The 25739-nt window shown below is 40.9% G+C and overlaps 1 protein-coding gene across 3 annotated transcripts in view; it reads left to right on the forward strand.

The window, feature by feature from the left end:
- Positions 1-16751, forward strand: part of KDM3A (lysine demethylase 3A) — a 56683-nt gene extending 39932 nt beyond the window's left edge. For all 3 annotated transcript variants that reach the window (XM_069583176.1, XM_069583178.1, XM_069583177.1), the window contains exons 17-26: positions 653-825; positions 1266-1502; positions 3544-3715; positions 8456-8543; positions 9640-9770; positions 13177-13296; positions 13381-13520; positions 14783-14959; positions 15041-15175; positions 16043-16751. In XM_069583176.1, coding sequence (XP_069439277.1) covers positions 653-825; positions 1266-1502; positions 3544-3715; positions 8456-8543; positions 9640-9770; positions 13177-13296; positions 13381-13520; positions 14783-14959; positions 15041-15175; positions 16043-16123 — 1454 coding nt within the window. In that variant the 3' untranslated portion in view covers positions 16124-16751. The remainder of the gene's footprint in view (positions 1-652; positions 826-1265; positions 1503-3543; positions 3716-8455; positions 8544-9639; positions 9771-13176; positions 13297-13380; positions 13521-14782; positions 14960-15040; positions 15176-16042) is intronic.
- The last annotated feature ends 8988 nt before the right edge of the window (positions 16752-25739 follow it).

The raw sequence follows: 25739 nt of genomic DNA on the forward strand, positions 1-25739 counted from the left end.
ATCCAAAACCTGCTTATAATTAAGACAAAAAAACTTAGGAACAGAAGGGAATATCCTTAATGTAATGAGTTTCTACAATAAAGTTGACAGCAAACATGTCAAATTATTACTGAATTTTTTAATCAGTTGAATAATTTTTAAGCTATTCCCTCTGTGTTCAGGCATGAAATGAGGATTCCTGTCTTCAGTCTTTCATTAAACATTGTACTGGAAGTCCTGGCTATTGCAGTGAAGTGAACAAAAAGATGTTAGGATTGGAAAGAAAGAGATAAAACTGTTGATATTTGTGAACAATCTAATTACACATGTGAAATTCTAAGAGAATCTGTATTTATAAATACTATCAAGGTTGATAATTACAATGTTATTTACAAAAATCAGTTGTATTTTACCAGGAACAAATAAAAGTACAGTTTACCATAGTATCACTTTGGGTATTGAATGTTTATATATGTATACTATATATGTATATATATATACACACATATATATATGTGATAGCAGTTGGAAATCCTTATCAAAATCAGCAATATTATTAGTATTTATCCTCTTAAGTTTCCTGGTTCCATAGTAATTCTGTTAATAGAAGACTAGTAAGGGCTCTGCCTTTCAGAATGCTTTTCCATCTGGATGTTTTTGGTTTCCTTTTTAGAAAAGCAACCAGCGATGCCAATTTTAAAGAATGAAATCAAATGCCTTCCGCCCCTCCCCCCCTTGAGCAAATCCAGCACAGTCCTCCACACCTTTAACAGCACAATTTTGACACCTGTGAGCAACAACAATTCAGGTTTTCTCCGAAATCTCTTGAATTCCTCTACAGGAAAGGTATGTATTTGTCTTATTGTTTATACTCTCCTCCGCCCCCCGCCCCCCTCAATAAAGATGAACAGAGTCAGAGTAGAAGATAGTAGAGAAACTAAAATAGAAAGTAGAAGGAAGGATGTGAGCCCATGGCTTTCTTCCTTCATGGATGCAAAGGCTGTGTCATTGGCAGATGGGCTTCACAGCTTCTGATTCGTGGCTGATGGGCTTTGGGGTACACTGACGGGCTGATTCTAATTCTTGGCTGATGGGTGCACTTTTTCATGTACCACATCTGAGAGTTATGATACCAGGTAGAGCAAGACGACTTGCCTCTGTTAGAGTTCTGGCCTGGGTTCTTCCCTGGGTATGTAACATGTACTTATCCTACTGTTTGAGGAATATAGGGTTTATTGATGGTAGGGAATGACGTATTTAAGACTTAGGTTCTTTTTCAAATTCAGACAGAAAATGGACTCAAGAATACACCAAAAATCCTTGATGACATCTTTGCCTCTTTGGTACAAAATAAGACCTGCTCTGATTTACCAAAGAGGCCCCAAGGACTGACCATCAAGCCCAGCATTCTGGGCTTTGACACTCCCCACTACTGGCTGTGTGATAACCGTCTGCTCTGCCTGCAAGATCCCAACAACAAGAGCAACTGGAATGTGTTCAGGGAGTGCTGGAAACAAGGGCAGGTAAGGGGCCTTTTGCCCAGCCCCACCACATCCCCTTCCCAGTGCCTTTGGTAGACTTCTGACAACCTCACCCCACAGCCCCTCCCCTCCCCCCTTCCTGGATTTTAAGTGCTATATACTTTATCTCTTTTTTTCTGTACTTTATTATGTAGGGTGAATACAATAAGAGTGTGGCTCTGAGTCTTATTTCTTACCACAAACATTCCTGAGCTGTATTCTCTGATGAGGTTTTGGTTTTGATTGCTTCCAACCAGACATCTTTGGATTTTTTATTTTATTTTATTGCTTTTGACTGTGATGGGTCTTCATTGCTGCACACAGGTTTTCTCTAAGTGCAGAGGTGGAGGCTACTCTTTGATGTTGTGTGCAGGCTTCTCATTGCAGTGGCTTCTCTTGTTGCAGAGTACAGGCTTCAGTATTGTAGTGCTCCGACTTGGTAGTTGTGGCACACAGGCTTTGTGGCTCCACAGCATGTGGGATCTTCCCAGACCAGGGATCGAACCCATGTCCTCTGCATTGCACAGCAGATTCTTAACCACTGGACCACCAAAGCCCCATCTTTGGAATTTTGATGAGTGCTCTCTGGGCTCAGTGATTCTTGTGCGATAAATGTCAGTTGGAGAATTGGATGTATGACTGAGGCTAATGAAGTTTGTGGGATTAGACAAAATAGCATAAAAATCAGGCGTCCCTCTTCCATGAATTATAACCTTATGCTGAAGACAGTTTTAGGTGGCCCTGAGCCATGTAGTCTGGAACTGGTGTGTAGTCTCTCAGGCGGGAGCCTGCTTTAAAGGGCAGTGATGTTCCATCTTAAGTTTTGGTTGATAGTTTAGGCGATGATACTTGGCTTTGTGGACCTGCTTCTTTGCTTTCTTGTTTTGGTTTATGTTTTCTGGATCTCTGTCTTCTCTTCCGGACCAAACAGAATCCTCGCTAAAGGAATAGTTTGCTCTTAGACAAGGCCAGGATTTGGGAATTGCCAAATAGAAAAATGTATGTATTTAACAACAAAATTTTTTTCAGTCCTGTTTACTAACACGATTCTGTCATGATGACAATGACAGACTGAATACAGTCCACTGACATGTTTTGTTTGGATTACATAATGACTTGCTTGATTTTTTGTTTATTTTAGGTAACTTTTATTGGAGTTTAGTTGCTTTCCATTGTTGTGTTAGTTTCTACTGTACTAACACAGAGTGAATCAGCTATAATGCTCCTGTTTTAGTCTCTTAGTCATGTTCGACTCTTTGTGACCCCATGGACTGTAGCCCGCCAGGCTCCTCTGTCCATAGCATTTGTTAGGCAAGGATACTGGAGTGGGTTGCTGTTTCCTTTTCCAGGGGATCTTCCCTACCCAGGGATCAAACCCAGATCTCCTGCATTGCAGACAGATCCTTTGCCACTGAGCCATCGGGATAGCCATATAAATATATCCCCACTTTTTTAGATTTCCTTCCCATTTAGGTCACCACAGAGCACTGAAAAGGGTTCCCTTGAGCTGTACAGTAGGTCTTGTTTCATTTTTTGAGGATTACATAATGGTTTTTAAAAGTTGAACTTGTTGCTAATATTTGAGTCAGGCTATTTCACACGAAAATGAGGACTTCTGGCCTATCTTCGGTAACCAAAAGACTGGGCGATCTCAGGGTCATGTTCCTGGCTGATTAACAAGAGGCTGCAGGCCAGTGGCAACACCTGCCTCAGACGGGGCACTCTCGCTGCCTTTGTCTCTCCTGCGTGTCCCTGGCCCTAAGCCGTGGCATTGCTGTTCTGTGAGTCGTGGGATCTGAGTCAGAAGGTGTGAACCTTCCTTTTCAAAGCTTGCTAGTTAATTTGAGAGCAAGGGGTGGATGTAGCAGGTAAGCAAAGACACGAAATGCTGCGGGAACACAGAGGACTATGATGTCATTATGGGAGCTGAGCCTAAGGACCAGCCTCAGAGGAAAAAATCAGCAGCTGTTTGAGGAGGGGTGGCCTCGGAAGAGGGGACAGGGCTGGGGGAGTTCAAACCGAAGTCTTCATTCTCCTCTCCTAGCCAGTGATGGTGTCAGGAGTGCACCACAAGCTGAACACTGAACTCTGGAAACCGGAGTCCTTCAGGAGGGAGTTTGGAAACCAGGAAGTCGATCTTGTTAACTGCAGAACCAATGAAATCATCACAGGAGCCACAGTAGGAGATTTCTGGGATGGCTTTGAAGATGTTCCAAGTACGTATTACAGACCCTTTAAGGGGCTGAGGGTGTGAAGGGGGGTTGCGGGGGACACAGGAGCAGCAGGAGCTGGCTGTCCTTCAGTGGGAGCAGCGCATTTTCTGTGAGTCTGGAGTTTAAAATTCCTGTCTTAACCTCCTCCTCCCTTTCTTTTTACAAATTCTGTGCATTTGAACAGAGGCAGGTTCTCTTGGTGGTTCCTTTGAGAGAGAGATTTCAGTCACCTTTCTTCAGGTCACTCCGTATCTGTCCTGTGACAGACATGTGCCCAGTGGCGGGGGTGGGGAACATAGAGCTGGGGCTTGTGCCTCCAGGGCGGTGGCTTTATGTGGCTTTGCCCTTTCACTAGAAGATTATCAGTATGTTTAACAAGACAGACTGAGCTGAAAGTGCCAGAGAATGAATCCTTTTCACACAGCTGAGCCTGGTTACTGCCTCCTCACTTGGTCAGGGGGCCGTGTATCTGGTGCTGAGGCTGGGTGCTTTATGTGACTGGCCAGTTAGTAACGTGTTTACAAGCGCTCTGTGAGCCCCAGCACCTGTTGTCAGGCTCCCGCCCCCTGAGAGGGCTTGGCCAGTTAGTTCTGTAGACTCTCAATTCAACTTTGCTCATTTCTCATTCTTTTAAGGCATACCTTCACCTTGTAATCTCTTGCTTCCTTTTCGTCTGTTACTCACATGTACAGGTTATGGCCCACACTTTGAACAAACTTTATAACCAGGTATAGCTGACTTTAAGTGGAGTGTAATGGAGGTTTCCACACATGAAGGTTAAGGTGGAGTTTCAGACGTCAGATGCTTACCTGGGAATCAAAGTCTATGAAATGAAAGAGGAGGCAGGTGCAGTGTAGTTTAGTGAAGCCTTGGCACACCTGACAGGGAGCTCTGGGGCAAGCGTTGCCCCTTAAGTGAGGAAGAGTCAGGGCCTGTATCCCTTCACCTCCCTCGGGCCATGGGAAGGGCGAGACCTGGCAGGGCAGCTCTCTGCAGCTGAGGCTGACCACAAAGCTGTGAGGGCAGCAGGTCCTTTGAAAGGGAATCTTGTCATTCAGTTGCTCAGTCATGTCCGACTTTTGTGACCCCATGGACTGCAGCGTGCCAGGCCCTTCTGTCTTCTGCTGTCTTCCCTGAGTTTTCTCAAACTCAAGTCCATTGAGTCAGTAATGCTGTCCAACTGTCTCATCCTCTGTTGACCCCTTCTCCTCCTGCCCTCAGTCTTTCCTGTATCAGGGTCTTTTCTAGTGAGTTGACTCTTCACAACAGGTGGCCAAAGTATTGGAACTTCAGTATCAGTCTTTCCAGTGAATATTCAAGGTTGGTTCCCTTCAGGATTGACTGGTTTGATCTTGCAGTCCAAGGGACTCTCAAGAGTCTTCTCCCAACACCACAGTTCAAGAGCATCAATTCTTTGGTGCTCAACTTTCTTTGTGGTCCAACTCTCACATTCCTATATGACTACTTGAGAAACCATAGCTTTGACTGGAGGGATCTTTGTCAGAAAAAGGGGATATAGAGGCACACATACCACAGTGCGTTCCAGTTAGGCCTGGGTTCAGATCCTGACTCTTGATATGTACTTGCTGTGTATGTGAACTTGCTTATTTCATTTTTCTAGGGCTCACACACTTCCTCATGCCTGCAGATGGTTAAGGCAGCCCAAAGTCCATGGCAGCCTGCCTTTTCCATATTGATCATTCTTCTGGCCAGACCCCAGCACACCACCCACACTGAAATGTCATTGATGTTCTGAGCAAACACTGTATCCTGTATTTTCCTGTGTCTGTTGTGCACCTGTTTAAGCTAGATTATGGGACAGTACTTGGTTGACCATCAAACACTTGTATACAAACATTAGTCCTCAGGAAGATAGGCTTTGAAGTCAAACCTGGGTTCCAGTTTCAGTTCTTACTGCTTAATAGCTGGATGACTTCAGTCATCTTTCAGTCAACTGACCTCAGTCAATTTCCTCATCCAAAAGTAGGAATGTTATGTACTGCCAGAAGTCACTGGGATATTGGATTCAGTTGTAAGAACTAAATGGATTTAAAACACTCAGCAGAGACTAGAACACAGTAAGAGGTGTGAAATAATAGTTATCATTGCTGTTAATCATAATGAGTCATGGCTATAAACCGTAATTTCAGCATATCTTTTTCAATTAGAGGTTCTTGGTTCCTTGACATGACCTGCAATGGTTAACTGTCTATTATAGGAAAATAGTCTGACTAAACCCTCTATATATCATCCAGAAAATGGGCGGGGGGTGGCTGCAGGGTGAGGAAAGTGGGCCCACTGTCTCTGGACAGAACATCAGGTTGTTTCAGTCTCTCTGAGCAAAATAAGTCATTTCTGTTTCATGCTGGCCCTAGAAAACTGGGGTTTCTAGACATCTGTGACCTTTGATTGTTAAAGTGCTATGCTGTTTGTTATTTGGGAAACTGCTTGCTTCTTCTGGAATACTGTATAGGAGGAGACTGGATCTATCAAAACACTACCTATGTAACATGGACAAAAGGGAGCAGCTAAAATCTCAAAGAAGCAGTTTGAGACAGGGCTCTCAAAGAGAATCCAGAGAAGACAGGGCTCTAAGACAAATTACTCAGTGATCTTTATTTTACTATCTCTTGGTGGGTATAATGGATTTCTTGACACTGAATAAATAAAATGGTTGGTCATTTGCAGGATGTGAATGTTAAAGTTAATATTTGTATATCAGAAGAGAGGTGAAAGGCAAAGGAGAAAAGGAAAGATATATCCATCTGAATGCACAGTTCCAACGACTAGCAAGGAAAGAAAGATAAGAAAGCCTTCCTAAGTGATCAGTGCAAAGAAATAGAGGAAAATAATAGAATGGGACAGACTGGAGATCTCTTTAAGAAAATTAGAGATACCAAGGAACCATTTCATGCAAAGATGGGCACAATAAAGGATAGAATGGAACAGAAGCAGAAAATATTAAGAAGAGGTGGCAAGAATACACAGAAATACTCTACAAAAAAGATCTTAATGACCCGGATAACCACAATGGAGCGATCACTCACCAAGAGCCAGACATCCTGGAGTGCAAAGTCAAGTGGGCCTTAGGAAGTATCACTATGAACAAAGCTAGTGGAGGTGATGGAATTCCAGCTGAGCTATTTCAAATCCTAAAAGATGATGCTGTGAAAGCACTGCACTCAATATGCCAGCAAATTTGGAAAACTCAGCAGTGGCCACAGGGCTGGAAAACAGGTCAGTTTTCATTCCAAACCCAAAGAAAGGCAATGCCAAAGAATGCTCAAACTATTGCACAATTGTGCTTCTCTCACATGCAAACAGTAATGCTCAAAATTCTCCAAGCCAGGCTTCAACAGTATGTGAACTGAGAACTTCCAGATGTTCAAGCTGGATTTATAAAAGGCAGAGGAACCAGAGATCAAATTGCCAACATCTGCTGGATCATAGAAAAAGCAAGAGAATTATAGAAAAACATCTACTTCATTGACTATGCTAAAGCCTTTGACTGTGTGGATCACAACAAACTTTTGAAAATTCTGAAAGAGATGGGAATATCAGACCACCTGACCTGCCTCTTGAGAAACCTATATGCAGGTCAGGAAGCAACAGTTAGAACTGGACGTGGAACAACAGACTGGTTCCAAATTGGCAAAAGAGTACGTCAAAGCTGTATATTGTCATCCCTGCTTAGTTAACTTACATGCAGGGTACATCATGAGAAACACTGGACTGGATGAAGCACAAGCTGGAATCAAGGTTGCTGGGAGAAAAATCAATAACCTCAGATATGCAGGTGACACCACCCTTATGGTAGAAAGCAAAGAGGAACTAAAGAACCTCTTGATGAAATGGGAGGGGAAAAAAAGAGGAGAAAAACAAAAAAAGAAAAAGACCTCTTGGTGAAAGAGGAGAGTGAAAAAGCTGGCTTAATCTCAACATTCAAAAAACTAAGATCATGGCATCTGGTCCCATCACTTCATGGCAAATAGATGAAACAATGGAAAGAGTGACACACTTTATTTTCTTGGGCTCCAAAATCACTGTAGATGGTGACTGCAGCCTTGAAATTATGACACTTGCTCCTTGGAAGAAAAGCTATGTCCAACCTAGACATCATCTTAAAAAGGAGAGATAATACTTTGCTGACAAAAGGTTCATAGAATCAAAGCTATGGTTTTTCCAGTAGTCATGTATGGATGTGAGAATTGGACCATAAAGAAGGCTAAGAGCTGCAGAATTGATGGTTTTGAACTGTTCAGATGGAGAAGACTCTTGAGAGTCCCTTGGACTACAAAGAGATCAAACTAGTCAATCTTAAATCAGTCCTGAATATTCATTGGAAGGCCGATGCTGAATCTCCAATACTTCAGCCACCTGATGTGAAAAGCCGACTCTTTAGAAAAGACTCTGATGCTGGGAAAGATCAAAGGCAGGAGGAGAAGGGGACGACAGAGGATGAGATGGTGGATGGGATCACCAACTCGATAGATATGAGTTTGAGCAAGCTGTGGGAGTTGGTGATGGACAGGGAAGCTGGCATGCTGCAGTCCATGGGGTCGCAAAGAGTTGGACATGACTGAGCAACTGAACTGAACCAAATGTGTCAAGTTATAAAGATTTTGCAGAGACAGATACATTTTATTTGCATTGTTAAGGCATAAAGTGCTAATTTGCCATTGATTTTTATCTATTTCCGAGTTATAAATAGTAACAATTCAGTAATTTCTGGTTATCTTTCAGACCGCTTGAAAAATGAAAAAGAGCCAATGGTGTTGAAACTTAAGGACTGGCCACCAGGAGAAGATTTTAGAGATATGATGCCCTCCAGGTACGATTATGGGGAAAGGGAGAGATGGTCCTTTTCTTGAGAGATGATGATGCTGGTGAGATGAAGTTACTGACTTTTAAATCTGGCTCACTAATGAAAACCCTCTGTGTTTCCACACTGTGGTGCTCCGCCAGAGAAAAGGCTGACTCAGGCATGCATGCATTCATTTGTAGGCAGGAGTGAGATCAGGCATGTTAGAGTTGGGTAGAAGAGAGTGACATTGCTTTAGACAAGACAGTGGAATTGCTCGATCCATTTTCCTGATTTGTGCTTGAACCTTGAGTCCTCAGTGCAGTTCAGTCGCTCAGTCGTGTCCGACTCTTCGCGACCCCATGAATCGTAGCATGCCAGGCCTCCCTGTCCGTCACCATCTCCCAGAGTTCACTCAAACTCACATCCATTGAGTCGGTGATGCCATCCAGGCATCTCGTTCTCTGTCCCCTTTTCTTCCTGACCCCAATCCGTCCCAGCATCAGTCTTTTCCAATGAGTCAACTCTTCGCATGAGGTGGCCAAAGTACTGGAGTTTCAGAACTAAGGAATTATATATCCCTTAGTGTTACTTCATATCAGGAAGTTTCTGCTCAGATCTTTTGTCTGCAGTGTTCTAGATTATTTTTTTTCTAGATTATTTTGATATATATGTGTGCTGTAGGAGAGAAAGAATACTTTGTTCATAAGCACTGCAATTCTAACCTTAAATGTTTTTTTCATTTATATTGAAGTATAGTTGAATTACAATGTTATGTTATTCTACTGTACAGAAAAGTGATTCAGTTATATGTATGTATATATATACACCCATTCTTTTTCATATTCTTTTTCATTGTGGTTTATCATAGGATATTAAATATAGTTCCCTGTGCTATACAGAAGGACCTTGTTATTTATCTGTTCTATGTTTACCAGTTTGTGTCTGCTAATCCCAAACTCCCAATTCAACTCTCTCCTGCCCACCTCTGCCTTGGCAACCACCAGTCTCTCTGTGTCTCTGATTCTGCTTCACAGACAGGTTCATTCATGTCATATATAGACTCTACATATAGATGGTTAGAAATGCAAGCTTATTTTGCAAATCCACTGTCGTCTTGTTCTAGGTTTGATGATCTGATGGCCAACATTCCACTGCCTGAGTACACAAGGAGAGACGGCAAACTAAACTTGGCCTCACGGCTGCCAAACTACTTTGTTAGGCCAGATCTGGGACCCAAGATGTATAATGCTTATGGTAAGAAAGAAATGGCTAACTTGAAAAGATTACAGAAGTAAAACACATTAAAAAATTTGTAACATTGGTTTTGGGGGAGGGAGAGAAGATGTCTGTAATCCTACCCCTTCGCATAGCAGTGGTCTTCATTATTGCATATTTCCTTTCATTCTTGGCCACGTGTATGTATATTTCCCTTTCTTAATTGCAGTTGTAGGGCATATGCCATTTTATAATAAAAATTTTCTCTTACACTTAATATTATACAAGAAGAGTTTTACATGTTGCTCAGTGGTTTTTAGTATGATCATTTTTGATGGTTGCATGGTACCTTATTTAATGGTCGGTTTATTCATTGTTTTAATGTTGCTGGACGTTTAGGTCAATCTGTTAGAATCTCAGCTGTTTTAACATCAGCTGCACTTAAATGCAGTGTTCCATGCTGGTGGGTAGTATTCAGTTATTTAAGTTAGTATTAAACATACTCTTTGAATTTGTACTTCATTGTTTTTCCTTCTTCACGTAATCCCAACTGCAGTGTCTCAGACTCGAGGGTGGCAGACCCTCTTTGACATCTTTGACATGTTCTCCAGACACCATTGGGGTAGCGGGAGTGAGGGTTTGGACCTCAGCCCCCAATTCTTTTCTTACAGTGGAGTCAGCCCAGGAACCACCTGGAGTGAGGTCAGGGAACATTTCCAGAGAGGCCTTTATTTTGGGGAGTTCCCACAGTCCAGGTGCCCAAGATAGTTCTGCCAGGATGGGCTGAGAGGTGGTCTGGGGGAGAGGACACAGCTGGCAGTAGTCCCCTTGCCCATGCCCATTTCCCCCTTGCTCTTCAGGTCTCAGTTTAGAGAGCCTTGCCTGTGTTGTGGGGCAGCAGCCTGTTCTGCAGCTGTGCTACCTTCCCCTGAGCCCTTCAGAGCAGCTAGATGGCTGGGATTGCAGGGTGTGTTCTGTTCACAGTGAAGATTTAGAACAAATTTACATGAATGGAAGCATTTTTCTACTAAAGCAAATGGTGTAATGTTATATCACGATTATCCAGGTCTAATAGAAATTAGAAAGCTGTATAAGGTAGAAGTGGTTACCTGAGATGTTTTTAATATAAACAGTCTATTTATTTGGTTTAAATAGCTTGATAGAGGTCTTTCCCTTCTAGATCCAGTTGATAGATGGCAGTGTCACTCTATAATAGCTTTCTGTATCAAAATTCTTCCCATTCAGAGTAACCAGTGAGGGGTGGAAATAATGAAAACGTGTTCATTTTCAAACATCTTCCACTTCATGATAAACCTCACTAATGAGCAGTCATTTTTCAAAAGTTGGGTGACTCCTCCATGAGACAAAGTAGAGTGAAAGGCTCTTTGGAAAGATCACAAGTCAGCCTCTTTCCAGCTTCACCACCACCAGCAGTTTTACAAATAGGGACCAGGACTTGAGGATGATAGAGGGGATATTGACCTGACTAGGAGACCCAAAGGGCGTCTAGTTACATGTCTGGGACTAGGTCTTAAGTCTCCTGATTTCCAGGCTTGAACCAGTCTCCAGCCCCAGTGGTCTGTCACCTAGCAGCCCCTACTGGGTCTGCTTATGTTCTTTGCGTGAAAGTCCATGGCGTGTTTTGTTTCAGGATTTTCTGTTTTATGGGAATCCTTTTCCTGGGACCATTGTTTTTGGATCCACTAGCCAAACCAGCAAGCAGCTCTTGATGTCTTTCTGAGACATGTTCACCTTTCCTCACTCCTCCCAGCTCCATCTGCTTCCTTCTGCTCCCAGTGTTAGCCCACATGTTTATCATTTCCTTACATTTATAATTTTACCATATATTTGTATTACTGCAAAATGTTCTTCTAGTGTTTAACATACTTTTGAACTTTATATGAATGGAATCAGACTTAGGGATATTCCTCCATGTTGTCATTAATAACTTCATTTAATTCAGTTGCCATCTATCACACTGCTTTTTTTCTTCTCAAATTATACTTGTTTGCTTTTTACTATAAAAAATTAAATGCACTGAAAACCTGAATCTAGGACAGTGACTTCCCATGTCCTCGTCTCCCAGTTACAACAGCTGTCAGACTATTTTTCCATAGTTGTTTCCTATTTCCCCTCTTCATACTTTTTCCTTTACTCTTTTAAAGAAAATCTCATATATCCTATGATTTTGTCCAATATCTAATGCTTTACTCACTCCTAGGGCTGGCGTTTCAGCACACTGGAAAGAAGGGAAACTGCAGCTGAGCCCTAGAGCCATGATCCCAGGTTGAAATGATAAGGTGTTGGCTCCTGTGTGTATGGCTGCTCCTAAACCACAGGCTCCTGCGAGCCAGAGAGAAATTCCTTGGCCTCCAAACAAGACAGGGCTTAAGTTGCAGGGCCTGGCGGGTTAGAAAACAGCCTTGGCTTGCCCATCCCGAGCCATGCTTGGCTCTGTGCCCAGTCAAGAAGCAGTGTCCTCATGTCAGGATGGGGATCCAAGGTAACCGCAAGGCTTGATGAGCCTCAAGGTGAATGCTGAGCAAATAGGCTTTCTCCTGGGGGAGGAGACTAGAGTCTCAGGTTATGAGCACCAGCATGGACTTCATGCTCTGGCTCGTATGTGTGTGCTAAGTCGCTTCAGTCATGTCCGACTCTGTGTGATGCCATGGTCTATAGCCTGCCAGGCTTCTCTGTCCATGGCACTCTCCAGGCAAGAATACTGGAATGGGTTGCCATGTTCTCTTCTAGGGGATCTATCTGACCCAGGGATCGAACCTGTGACTATGTCTGCAGCATCAGCAGGCGGGTTCTTTACCAATAGTGCCACCTAAGAAGCCCCTGCCTGGCTCAACCTCTTCCATAGTTGAGGGATCCAAGTGTGACTGAGTACATAGTCATTTGAGGTCCTAGCTTTCTGTGTGTGTTTGGGGCGGGGGTAGGGAGGTGTTCTGTTAGAATCCCCGTCTTATGTCTTACCCCAGGGTCCTCAGCTGTGACAACCAAAGCTTGAAAGCTTGAGCTCGCCTGGTTGAGCACACATCCTTTTGGCAAATCCCAGCCTCAGTGGTCCACTTTACCTTCCTGAGTCCTACTTTCTAGGGTTGACTTTCTTTTCTTGCCAGCATATGGGCTCATTTTTAAAAAGCCCTTTTGTCTTTTTTTTTTTTTTCATCCATATTTTATTTAAATTTCATCCAGATTTTCAGATATTTTGCTTAGCACCAGAAACTAGTATTAGGACTTGTTTTTTTATTCTTACAAAAGTAAATGTTTAATATTTATTCAAAGTTGAAAGAATAAAATAACTTAATATTGAATATTCTGTTACTCTTCCATGCTTAGAAAGGTAGATTTTAAATTTTGTGGCCAAGTGTTCCAGGGAGTGGGAAAGACTGTGGCAGCCTGTGCTATTACAGTAAATTTCAGGCTTTTCTGCCTGCAGGATTAATTACTCCAGAAGATCGGAAATATGGAACAACAAATCTTCACCTAGATGTATCTGATGCAGCTAATGTCATGGTCTATGTGGGAATTCCCAAAGGACAGTGTGACCAAGAAGAAGGTAGGATCCTAAGCATAAAAAGAGTGGGGCTTACTCTCTGAGCTGGAACATGTGTGATCTGATATCTGCCTTCTCTTGCTCCAGAAGTCCTTAAAACTATCCAAGATGGAGATTCTGATGAACTCACAATAAAGCGATTTATTGAAGGAAAAGAGAAGCCAGGAGCTCTCTGGCACATATATGCTGCTAAGGACACAGAGAAGATACGAGAATTTCTTAAAAAGGTGTGCTCCTTCCCCTGTGGCATGTGAAGAGAGAAACGTGCAGAATGGCAGTATTATTAATGACTACATGTTGAGACCTGACTGGGTCACTGACGAATAATCACAACCTCAAATGTTAAACCTGTGCATCTCAGATTGGGTAGGCCAAAGCTGGTTTCTAAGGATCATCGGTTTCTAGATGATTAGGCTCACATCTTTGAAAGGGGGGGAACTTGTTTCTCATGTCTGTGTTTTATGTTCCAGTGAATTTGGAGGGTTTTGTGCTCTGCCTTCACCTTCATGGTAGTTCCTCTGATCATCACATAGTATCTATTTTTACAGACAGCCCTAAAAACCTAAGCACTTTAGAAATCCATGTATCATTTCTTCGCCCTTGATAGCTGTGTTCCGAGTGAGTTACTCAGGTCTCTGTTGGTGTGGTCCACCCTCATGTGGTAGTAGGTCAGGGAGACCTCACACCCTGCTGGTGGCCATCAACGTATGAAGGGTCACGGGAGAGGTATACAGGGACTTTGAAGATCCCAGGATTCCAGTAGTTTGGTTATTCGGCAAGGGTTCTGTGTGGAATCCTTAGTTCTAGACACAGATGGGCATGTTCAATTTTTAACCTGTTTGCCACTGAGGCTGCTAGTTTTAGCACAGATACTTATGGCTGGTACTCTTCATTTGTTTATGAGGAGTGGATACATGGTCCTAGCCTTGTGCCAAGTTAGATCCTTTACCAGTGTTTGCCTCAATCAAGATGTCTTTTGCTAAGGATAACTTGGGTCTTCCAGAGGACCTGCTGGTCACCGTGTTGTACCTTTGATAGTGTCACCCTGAGTTTGTGCTGCCCAATACTGGTCCAGAATAAACAAGTTTCATCTGTAGCCATCTTTGGGACTGTTTCATAACTCAAATTGTTAGTGAATTAGAGGTTTTTAACAACTGCAGAGCAATAAATCTATTTTTGAGGAGCTTAAGTCTATTTACATTCAAAAGTCTAGGCCAAAACATTGTCCAAACACAGTATTTACAAAAATAATGCAGACTGCCAGTCGTGGTTTATAGGAAATGACAAAGGAACCCACATTTTCTTTCAGTCTCCTCTTGATTCATTCAGTTATTGTCTTTGAGTACTATTTTCTCTTTCTGCCATCCAGGGCTTATGTTGAAGAAGGCCTGATGTTTACTGACCGTCCACATTGTTCAGGGGGCCAAGCACGTAACTCCTGGAGCCCTAGCACGTAACTCAGTTTCATAACCTTTGGAATGTATTCTAGGTGTCAGAAGAGCAAGGTCAAGAAAACCCCGCTGACCACGATCCCATTCATGATCAGAGCTGGTATTTAGACCGATCACTGAGGAAGCGTTTGCATCAAGAGTATGGGGTTCAAGGCTGGGCTATTGTGCAGTTTCTTGGAGATGTGGTATTTATCCCAGCAGGAGCGCCACATCAGGCAAGAACCATTATTGTATTTTTTATTCTCCATACACTACTGATGTGGCTTGTGTTACTGATGTGGCTTCTTGTTTTCCAGGTTCATAACTTATATAGCTGTATCAAGGTGGCTGAAGATTTTGTTTCCCCAGAACATGTTAAGCACTGCTTCTGGCTTACTCAGGAATTCCGCTATTTGTCACAGACTCATACAAACCACGAAGATAAATTACAGGTAAAAGTAGCTGTGATCCCGGGCATTCTCTGACTCTGGCTTCATGGCCCTTTATCAGTGAATGTCTATCCATACCAAGCTGTAGAACAAGGAGCATATGATTGAAGCCCTCCTCAGGGCCAAGTTCAAATTCCCTGGCCACCAGAAGATCCATCCACATCTCCAAGAAATGGGGATTTACTAAATTTAATGGTGGATGAATTTGAAAACATGGTTGCAGAAAAGCAGCTCATCCCAGATGACTGTGGAGTCGAATACATCCTTAATCTTGGGCCCTTGGACAAATGGCAGGCCCTGCACTCAGGAGACCCTTGGTGCTGTCCCCTGCTTATTCATGCCCACCAATAAATCCTTATTTCCTGTCAACAAAAAAAATCGTCCATGAACTTGGGCATATCACACTAGGTAACGGTGAGTTGATGAACTGGCTGGTTCTGCTATCTACTTAGGCAAAGGAGGAATAAACCAGAAGGGAATCTCACTTTGGTTTAGAGGCTTGCAGTAGTGAATTATCTAAAACATGTGATTTCGTTTAGAAAACTAGGGACATATATAAACCCTGAAAAAGAGAGCTGTACCCTGGGACTTGCTTCTCTCTGCACTCAATGAGGGCAGGGCCACACAGGATCAAAACGTATGGAAGGGGGAGAATGAGCTTTTCATTTCTTCAAAGGAGGCATAGGTTTAAAATGTGTATAAAAGCCTCAAGGATCCCAGGGGCCTTTCAAGTATTAACATTTCATATTGAATTTTGAGTCCTAAGTTCCAAGAGCATGGTGATGAAATTGGTAGGGGGAAAGTTTATGCTCAGTGGACAGATTTTAGATTTAATGCTAAACTGACCATATTTTCTCTCATTTTGATCAGGTGAAGAATGTTATCTACCATGCAGTAAAAGATGCGGTTGCTATGCTGAAAGCCAGTGAATCCAGCTTTGGCAAACCCTGAGGGTCCCAGAGGCGCCTTACCCCTGCACATTGGAAGTGAATTACTGGCAGCTGTTCAAACTCTTCAGGCAGGATTCCTGTGGACTTTGAGACTCATGTTACCTCATCTTCTTTTTTAAACTGTACCCACCTGGTAAGGGGGTACTCTGTCTAATGTATATTTCTAGTGTTTACAGACACTAAATGTGTATATGTAGTAACTATTTACAGAACATGCATCCTTTAAAACTGTGACTTCTCACCTAGTGCAGAGCTTCTACCCAACTATAAAAACAGAACCCCTTCTCAGTTTTGGAACAACATCTGCAGTTAATCCCCAGCTGCGTGGTTGGACAGGTTAATCAAATGGATTATAACTCTAAGGAACCACCACGCAGTTGATTTGGGTTGTTTTGTTGTGTCTGAGTACCCTCGCCCCCAGCCCTTAAGGTTCAGAAGAACAGTGGAAGAAGCGACGACCAACAGTGCAGTTCTCATACTGTATTGCATTAGGACTGGCATTATATAGCAGAAGTCAACTACTGTACAATTCTTGGGGTTAACCATCTTTAGTTAAATGGAGTTTTAATTTAAATTGAAGCTTTGCTAATTTTAAGTGTTAAGCATTTTGCATTAAAGTATTCATATAATGTTTTGACTCAGTTTATTGGCATTATTCTCTGGTTGCAGAGTCAACACACATTTCATCAGTGTTAACCGGTGTGAGAGTTTACGCCAGGAAGTCGTCTTAAAAGCACAGAAATTTGATGCTGTAGTGATTTCTGAGTGGGTATTACAGTGCTCACATGGAAACAAGTTCCTCCCCAGCCAAGTGGAAACTCCTGTCACATTTTTGTAAAGAAACACCGCTGATTAACTACCTTTAGAAATGAGAATTAACCGAAAAACCAAATGGTGACTAGCTAAATGATTCTAAAAAGTTAATAGGTCAAAAAACTTTGTCTCTCTTCTGACCCTTTATAATTCAGGAGTTTACAAAAGAAAATGAAATTATTAGAAGTTTTAAAACTGTAGTATTGAAAATAATCATCTCTATGAAGAAAGGAAATTCATAGAGAAGCCAGTTTTCTATACCTTGTTGATTCTCGTAGACAGCTCTAGCTGTACTAAAATGAATTAAATTGAAATTAAGTAACATAGACAAGGCCTGGAGCCTGGGTTTTTACCTATGAGCTCAGAGTGGTAAATCAAAGATGTATACCTAATGCTAACCCACCTGAAGCCAAAATCTTTAATGGATGAACTTTCAAAAACATAAAGTTTTCTGAAAAGAATAAATGGAAATATCTATTAGTGGGAAACATCTTCCTTGGGAATGTCTTACCAGAAGCTCCTTTATACAGTTTTGTTGATTAGAAATCTCCAAAAGCAAAAAGAAGATGAAAAGTTGAATTCTCTATTGAAGAAATCAGATGCGTGTGCCCACAAATAAAAAAATTGAGAGCTCCCATGAGCAAGAGTCAATGCAAACCCACAAACTGCTATATTAAACCTGCAATGTTTGTAGATTCTGGAATGATCCAGTACTTTATATTCTGAAACATTTAGTATGCGTGAAGAAATGGGTTTATGGGGATATGATAAAAGAATGAGATTGCCGTAAGTGACCAAATTGGGAAAGAAGCTGAATAGAATTTACAGAAATGAGACATTAAAATTAGAAATTCAGCACATGAGTTAAGGGGCAGAAAAAAGATCTTTTACAAACCAAAAGATTGGTAAAAAGATACAATTCAGCATTGAGTAACAGGGAACTATAGAGAAATGTTTACTTATAAGCTGGACACAGAAAAGTACAAGTTTGACAATAAGAGAATCAAGAGATTGGTTGCTGGGAGCCAGTGTGAGGAATCCCGGCCGTGCGTGACAAGGTTATGAGGAAGGAAGCTGACATACGCAAGGCGTGCTCAGACTTCAGGGGCCCCTCTGGAAATTCCTAAGCATGTACCCCAACAAAAATCTGCTGGGTTTTGTGCTCTGCTTTTCCACTTTTCTGACATTCTCTGGAAAAAGTCAATTCAGGGCTTTAGTCTTCTGCATTTGAAAGAGTGTTTCAATCCAAAAACCCCTCTGATGGCTTTCTAGCCTGCCTGCAGGACTCGTACAGCTGCGCGTGTGATTGTTTGAGGCCTCCTGACTGCAGGAGGCACAGGAAGCTTAAAACATCCTAGGAATGTAGGGGCTTCTGAGGAGTCAAAATCTTTAGAATAGGACTGATTAAAAGTTTCATTTGTTGAGTCAATGCTTGCTGCCAAATTTTCATATCCTTTGTTTTTAGATATAGTTGGTATATAGAAAAACAAGTAGTAGACCTGGTATTAGCAACATTAGATCTTTGAGTTAAGTACCTTCTTTGTTATAACCCACTGCACCTTTGTTCTATAGAGATGTAACTTTAATGCTTTAAGGAGATGCAGATTAAAGAAAAACACTTCAGGGGAAACGAAATTAACGTTCATTAAAGAAGAGGCAAAAAGTGTTAACAAGCCTCTTGGCCAGAAGATAATGTAAATCACCTGAGACCTTTTGTATACAAAATGATATACAGAAAGAGTCTGGGCTGTGAACGCTACATAATTTTGTATTACCCATTGATCTCTATGTATAATCAAAAGTATAAAAGGCCTTGAAGGACAATAGAAGGAGAGCCAGTCGCTGGACTGGTTTCCCCCGTGTCTCTCTCTCTCTCTCCTTTTCCCTCCCTCTGCTCTTTACTTTAATTTCAGGCTGAATTTCCATCTGGGGCGCGGAGGCTTGCCAGGTCTACTTACTTGCCCTGGTTAAATAAGTTTTTCTCACGCCAACGCTGTCCACCCTTCGAATTCCCTGGATCCACCAGGGCTGGACCCCGGCAGTTGGTGAGGGATGGGTTAAGTCTAGACACCTAAAAGTTATTTTCCTTGTTCATTACTGACATTTTCAGATAAAAGCCAGAATTTCTCAGGAAAGAAAACCCACATCATGATGCAAGAAAAAATGGTGCACAAGGGAAATTGTAAATTCCTGGATAACCTTAAGCAATTTTAACTATTTTCATAAATCTGGATAAAGTTCCTCTTAACGTATGATCCAGCAACTCCACGCCTATGTTTAAACTCAAAAGAATCAAAAGCAAGGATTCAAGCAGATACTTGTACAGTCACGTTCACAGCAGCATTATTCACAAGAGGCAAAAGTGGAAACAACCCAACAGATGAACAGATAAAGTGGCCATTTATATACAGTGGAATATTTTTCAGTCTTGAAAGAAATTCTGACACCTGCTACAACATGGACGAGTCTTGAAAATATGCTAAGTGAAATACGGCAGACACAGAACGAGATACTATATGATTCCACTTATATGAGGAACAGTAATATTCCTAGAATAGAGCAGGAAGTAGAGTGATGGGTACTGGGGCTGAGAGGAAGGGGAAGTGGAAGTTACTGTTTAATGGACACAGTTTCTGTTTGGGATGATGAAAAAATTCTGGGGATGAATGGTGGTGATGGTTGTACAACATTGTGAATGTCCTTACTACCACTGAATTGTACACTTAAACATGATTAAATCATCAATTTTGTGTTATGTATCTTTACACCAAAATAAAAATTAACTCCAAGTAGGAAAAACCTTTGGAGTTGAACAAGAAAATGACATTCTTATTTTCAGTTGATGAAAAAGAAGGAACAAGTAGGCCTTTTCTAAGTATAGGTTTCCCCCACTATTTGAAAGGGAGGCTTCCTGTGAAACATTTCACAAGCGTAGGAGCAGGTACCTTAGGGACACATCTTGCTAACGGACACACAAAATAAGTCAACATCAAGCATAGGTGCTCAGGCACAGCTCATAGCTGTGGTGCCCTGATGCTGAGTGTAGTCTTCTGTAAAGGAGCATGGCAGTGCCACTTTCACGGCTTGGCGTGTATGCTGCCTCTGTTACAGCTTGTTGCAAAACAAACGCTGAATGCTATTTTCACATTTTGCCTTTTTAATTTTTTTTTAAGCAAAAAATCCTCTCCAGATTTCTTTCCATTAGCAAAAACAGGTACTAACGTAGGTATTTCATAAATGTGAAGTAGTGTAAAGCAAACTTTCAAAAAGTAGGGGATAGAGACTTGCTGGTGGTCCAGTGGTTAAGACTCTGCACTCCCAAGGCAGGGGACCTGGGTTTGATCCCTGGTTGGGTACCTGAATCCCCCAGGCCACAATAAGAGTTTGCAGGCCGCAACTGAAGATCCTGCATGTTGCAACTAAGACCTGGCACAGCCAACTAAATATTAAAAAATAATATGTTCTATGATGACTATGGAATAACTACAAAATCCTCAAATGTTGAAAAATTAAGCAACATACTTCCAAGTAAATCAATGACCAAGAAGAAATCAGAAAGTAGATAGTTGAAACAATAATAAAAACACAACCTTCAAAGATGAATTCAGTTTACAACAGTGCTTAGATGGGAATTTACAGATTTAAATGTATAGTCATATTTCTAAAATGTGTAGTAGAAGCAGTTCATCAGTGAAAACATGCAGTTCAAAGAACAGATCTAAAACTTCAGATCATGATTTATATTTTTTGTATGTTTTATGTTAGCTCTGGCCTTGTAATAAATATGACACAATATATATTCAGGTACATTCCCTCTACATTCATTTTGAGAGCTTTAATTAGAAATGGATGACAGCTTCCTGTCAGCCATATGATCTCAAGGGTAAACAACCAATACTCTTCAGTGTACTGTGTTGCTGGCATTTTTAAAAATGTACTGTGGTTTGTGTTTTTGCATCCTGTGATGTCTACAAAATGCCCATCTGCATCTGCTGCTTCTAGTGGGAAAAAGAAGAGGAAGGCAATTACTCTTGAGATAAAACTCAGGACAATTGCCCAGCACAAAGGCAGCAAGCAAGTCAGTAATGGTCACTGCACATGAGTTAGGAATTTCCATTGATGATCTCAACCATTTTAAAGGTTAAGAAGTGAATCAGTGATGCAGTGAACAGCATCAATTAAACACACTGTCATCACAAAAGAGCTGGTCTAATGATACTGAAAAATTGTCACGTGCTATACCACTTAGCCAACTGAAGGTAGGAAGGCTTTTCAATTCACTCTTTATACCTAAGTGTTTATAGCAACTTGTAGGTTTCAGAGCTTCAAAGGGCGTCATGATTTTCATAGTGTGAAATTCACCAATGAGGCAGCAAGTCCTGATGCTAAAAGGTGCTGATGATTTGAAGAAAGAGCTATATAGGACAATTGTGGGTGAGAAATATTCACCAGAGAGACTTCCCTGGTGGTCCAGTTGTTCAGAATCCACATTGCAATGCCAGGGACGCAGGTTCAATCTCTGGTTGGGGAACTTAATCCCACATTCTACGGAGCAACTAAGTCCACAGGCCACAACTACCGAGTCCAGACACCACAACTAGAGAGTCCTTGTGCTGCAACAAAAGATTCTGTATGATGCAGTGAACATCCCATGTGCTGCAACTGAGACCCAGTGCAGCCAAATAAGTAAATGTTTTTTTAAAAAATTGCCAGAAGAAAAAGTTAATATTGATGAAACAAGCTTATTCTAGAACTGTATGTCAGGACATACATACATTCAAAAGTTCAATACAATGCCAGTATTCAAGGCATTCAGAGACCTTTTAACACTGTTTTTGGGTGGAAATGTTGCAGGGTTCAAATTAAAGTCTTTCCTAATGTACCACTTAAGAAACCCTAGGGCATTCAGAAATCTGAGTAAGAATACACTTCCCATTATCACCATAATAAGAAAACTTGCAGTACCATAGGCACTGAGGCTGAAGAGCCTTCCAATGAAGAGCTGATTGAACTGGAGAAAGAAAGGAGTTGAGGTGAGGAAGAAGCAGTTCTGAGACACCAAAAAAGTTCACAGCAAAGAAACTTAGAGGTGTTTGCTACTATCACCAGTGGTGTACAGATGTTAGAAATGGTTGTTAATTATAAGAGATTGGCAAGACCTAGCAGGTAGGTACATGAAGCTCTTGCTTGCCATAAAGAAAAACTGCAAAGCTAGTTATCTTCCTGAAGAACACGGTATCTGCTAAACCAAGGGTCTATACCCCAGTTCCTTCTTCCAGCTATTCTCAAGCCTCATCAGAAGAGAAAGATTGATGACCCTGTAGCTATAGCATCATCATCCAGCAATTAATTTTAGTTTAGTGCTTCGAACATTCTTCAGACCCAGTGTGCTTTCAGCTGTGAGCACTAATGGTGTTACCCATACAGCCACTCTGTTTTTCACTTTCGGTACAGTATTCAATAAGTTACATAAGATACTCAATTGTTGTTCAGTTGCTCAGTTGTGTCCTACTCCTTGCAAACCCATGGATTGCAGCATGCCAGGCTTCCCTGTCCTTCACTTTCTCGGAGTTTGCTCAAACTCATGTCCATTGAGTCAGTGATGCCATCCAACTATCTCATCCTCTGTCGTCCCTTCTCTTACTGCCCTCAATTTTTCCTAGCATCAGGGTCTTTTTCCAGTGAGTTGGCTGTCACATTAAGTAAATGAACTATTGGAGCTTCAGCTTCAACATCACTCCTTCCAATGACTATTCAGGACTGATTGCCTTTAGGATTGACTGGTTTGATCTCCTTGCTGTCCAGTGGACTCTCAAGAGTCTTCTCCAGCACCACAGTTCAAAAGCATCAATTCTTCAGTGCTCAGCCTTCAATACTTTATTATAAAATAAGCTTGCTGCTGCTGCTGCTAAGTTGCTTCGGTCATGTCCAACTCCGTGCGACCCCATAGACGGCAGCCCACCAGGCTCCCCCATCCCTGGGATTCTCCAGGCAAGAATACTGGAGTGAGTTGCCATTTCCTTCTCCAATGCATGAAAGTGAAAAGTCAAAGTGAAGTTAGACGATTTTGCTCAACTCTGGTTCAATGTGTTCTGAGCACATTCAAGGTAGGTAAGGCCAAACTATGATTTGCCAGATTTGTATCTAACAGTGTTTGTGTGTGTGTGTAATCTTCAGAGTTTCCTACATATAAGATCGTGTCATCTATGAGTAGGGACAATTTTACATTTTTCCTTTTCAATCTGTGTGCCTTTAAATTCTTTTTCTTGCCTAATTGCTCTGGCTAGAACTTCCAGTTCCATGTTGAATAAAAATAGCAAAAGGAAGCATCCTTGTCTTTTCTGTGACCTCTTTTTCTTTTTTGATTGTTTCTGTATCTTGATTATTGTAAATAATGCTGCAGTGAACTTGGACGTGCATATACTGTTGCATTAGTGTTTCCCTTTTCTTCAGATAAATACCCAGAAATATAAGCACTGGATCAAGTAGTAGTTCTACTTTTTATTTTCATTTTCACTTATTGGTGAGTTTCCTAGTTTCCCTCTGTTACTGATTTCTAGTTTCATCTTTTGTTGTCAGAAAGGATATTTAGTATAATTTTAGTCTGTTAAAATTTCTTGAGACTTGTTTTGTGGCCTTACATATGGTTTTTCCTGGAGAATATTCCATTTGAGAACAATGTGTACTCTGCCCTTTTGGCTATAGTATTCTGTATATATCAAATTGGTACATAGTGTTTTCAGTTCTTCTACATAGTGTTTTCAGTTCTTCTATTTCCTTATTGATTTTATGCCTGGCTGTTCTGTTCATTATTGAAAGTTCTACTATTGCAGAATTGTCTATTGCTGTCATTTCTGGCAATCTTTGCTTCATATATCTTGGGGCTCTGTTATTAGGTGCATATGTAATTGTTATATCCTCTTGACAGATTGACCCTTTTGTCAATATTTAAGGTTCTCCTTTGTATCTTGTAATCTTTTTAAACTTAAAATCTATTTTATCTGATAAACATGAAAGTCTCTCAGTCATGGCCGACTCTTTGCAACTCCATGGACTATACAGTCCATGGAATTCTCCAGGCCAGAATACTGGAGTAGGTAGCCTTTCCTTTCTCCCGAGGATCTTCCCAACCCACGTCTCCCATATTGCAAGCAGATTCTTTACCAGCTGAGCCACAAGGGAAGCCCATCTGATAAACGTAGACATCCTACTTCTTTTTCAATTGCTATTCCTATGCAATATCTTTTCCCATCTTTTTACTTTCAATATTTTGTATCTTTGTATAGTACCTAAAATGAATCAGCATATAGATGGATTATGTTATTTGTTCTTCCAATCTCTGCCTTTTAATTGGTGTTTAATCCATTTATATTACTAATAAGGAAGGACTTAGCTATTTACCTGTTTTTGTGTATATTTGTTTAGTTTTTCCATTATTGCTTTTCACATTTAGTTGAAATTTTGTACTATACCATTTTGATATCCATTTTCTTTCCTTTTCTTTTAATCTCAGTAGTTACCTTTGTGATTATAATTAACATCTTAAAGTTTTACAATGACCAAGTTTGGATAATATCAATTTTGTTTCAATAGTATACAAAATCTCTACTCTTAGACATCTCAGTCACTCCCTCTTTATATTGTTTTGACAGATTATCTCTATACATTGTGTGTCCATTAACATGGATTTATAATTGTATTTGTATGCATCTGCTTTTAACCTTTATAAGAAAAAAGAGGAGTTACAAACCCAAAAGTACAGTACTGGCTTTTATTTTACCAATGTAGTTACCTTCACTGGTGGTCTTTATTTTTTTGCATATGGCTTTAAGTTACTATCTAGTGTCTTTTTATTACAGCTGGAAAGACTTTCTTTAGCATTTCATGTAGGACAGTTCTACTAGTAATGAACCCCTTTAGCTTTTTCTGTTTTAAAGCAGGGCATATTTTCTCCTTCATTCTTTTAAGTTTGCTGGTTATGATATTCTTCACTAACAATTTTTGCCTTCCACACATTAAATATGTCACTCCCCTGTTTCTGGCTTCCCTGGTATCCAATAAGGAAGTAGCTGTTAATCATATTGAAGATCCCTAGTATGTGAGGAGTTGCTTCTCTTCTGCTGCTTTTAAGATTCTGTCTCTATTGTTCAACAACTGGACTATAATGTGTTTTAGTGTGGATCCCTTTGATTTTTATCTTTCTTGGAATTTGTTGAGCTATTTACATGTGCAGATTAATTCAGATATGGGAGGTTTTAAGTCATTTCTTCAAATATTCTTTTTGTTCCTCTCTCTTATCCTTCTGTTTCTCCTATAATGCACATGTTGGTGAGTTTGTGGTCTCCCACAAATCCCTTGGGCTGTGTGCACTTCATTTTTCGTTCTGCTTCTCAGACTGGATTATTTCAGTTTTTTTATATTCAAGTTTACTTATTTTTTCTTCTGCTTCCTCAAATATGCTGAACCCCTTTAGTGTATTTTTTCATGTTATTGTGCTTTTCAGCTCCAGAATTTCTATGTGGTTCCTTTTTATAATTTCTCTATTGATATTCTCATTTTGTTTATATATTATTTTCCTGGTTTTCTTTACCACTTGAGCATACCTGAGACAGTTGGTTTATTTATAGTTTTTTATTTTTTTAATTTTAAAATCTTTAATTCTTACATGCGTTCCCAAAGACAGTTGGTTTAAAGTCTTTGTCTAGTAAGTGTGATGTCTGGGTTTCCTTGGGGATGGTTTCTGTAAATTTTTTTTTTCCTTTGAATGAGCCATACTTCCAAATTTCTTTGTATGCATTGTGATT

This window comes from Ovis canadensis, chromosome 3 (genome assembly GCF_042477335.2).
Source record: "Ovis canadensis isolate MfBH-ARS-UI-01 breed Bighorn chromosome 3, ARS-UI_OviCan_v2, whole genome shotgun sequence".
Lineage (NCBI taxonomy): Eukaryota > Metazoa > Chordata > Mammalia > Artiodactyla > Bovidae > Ovis > Ovis canadensis.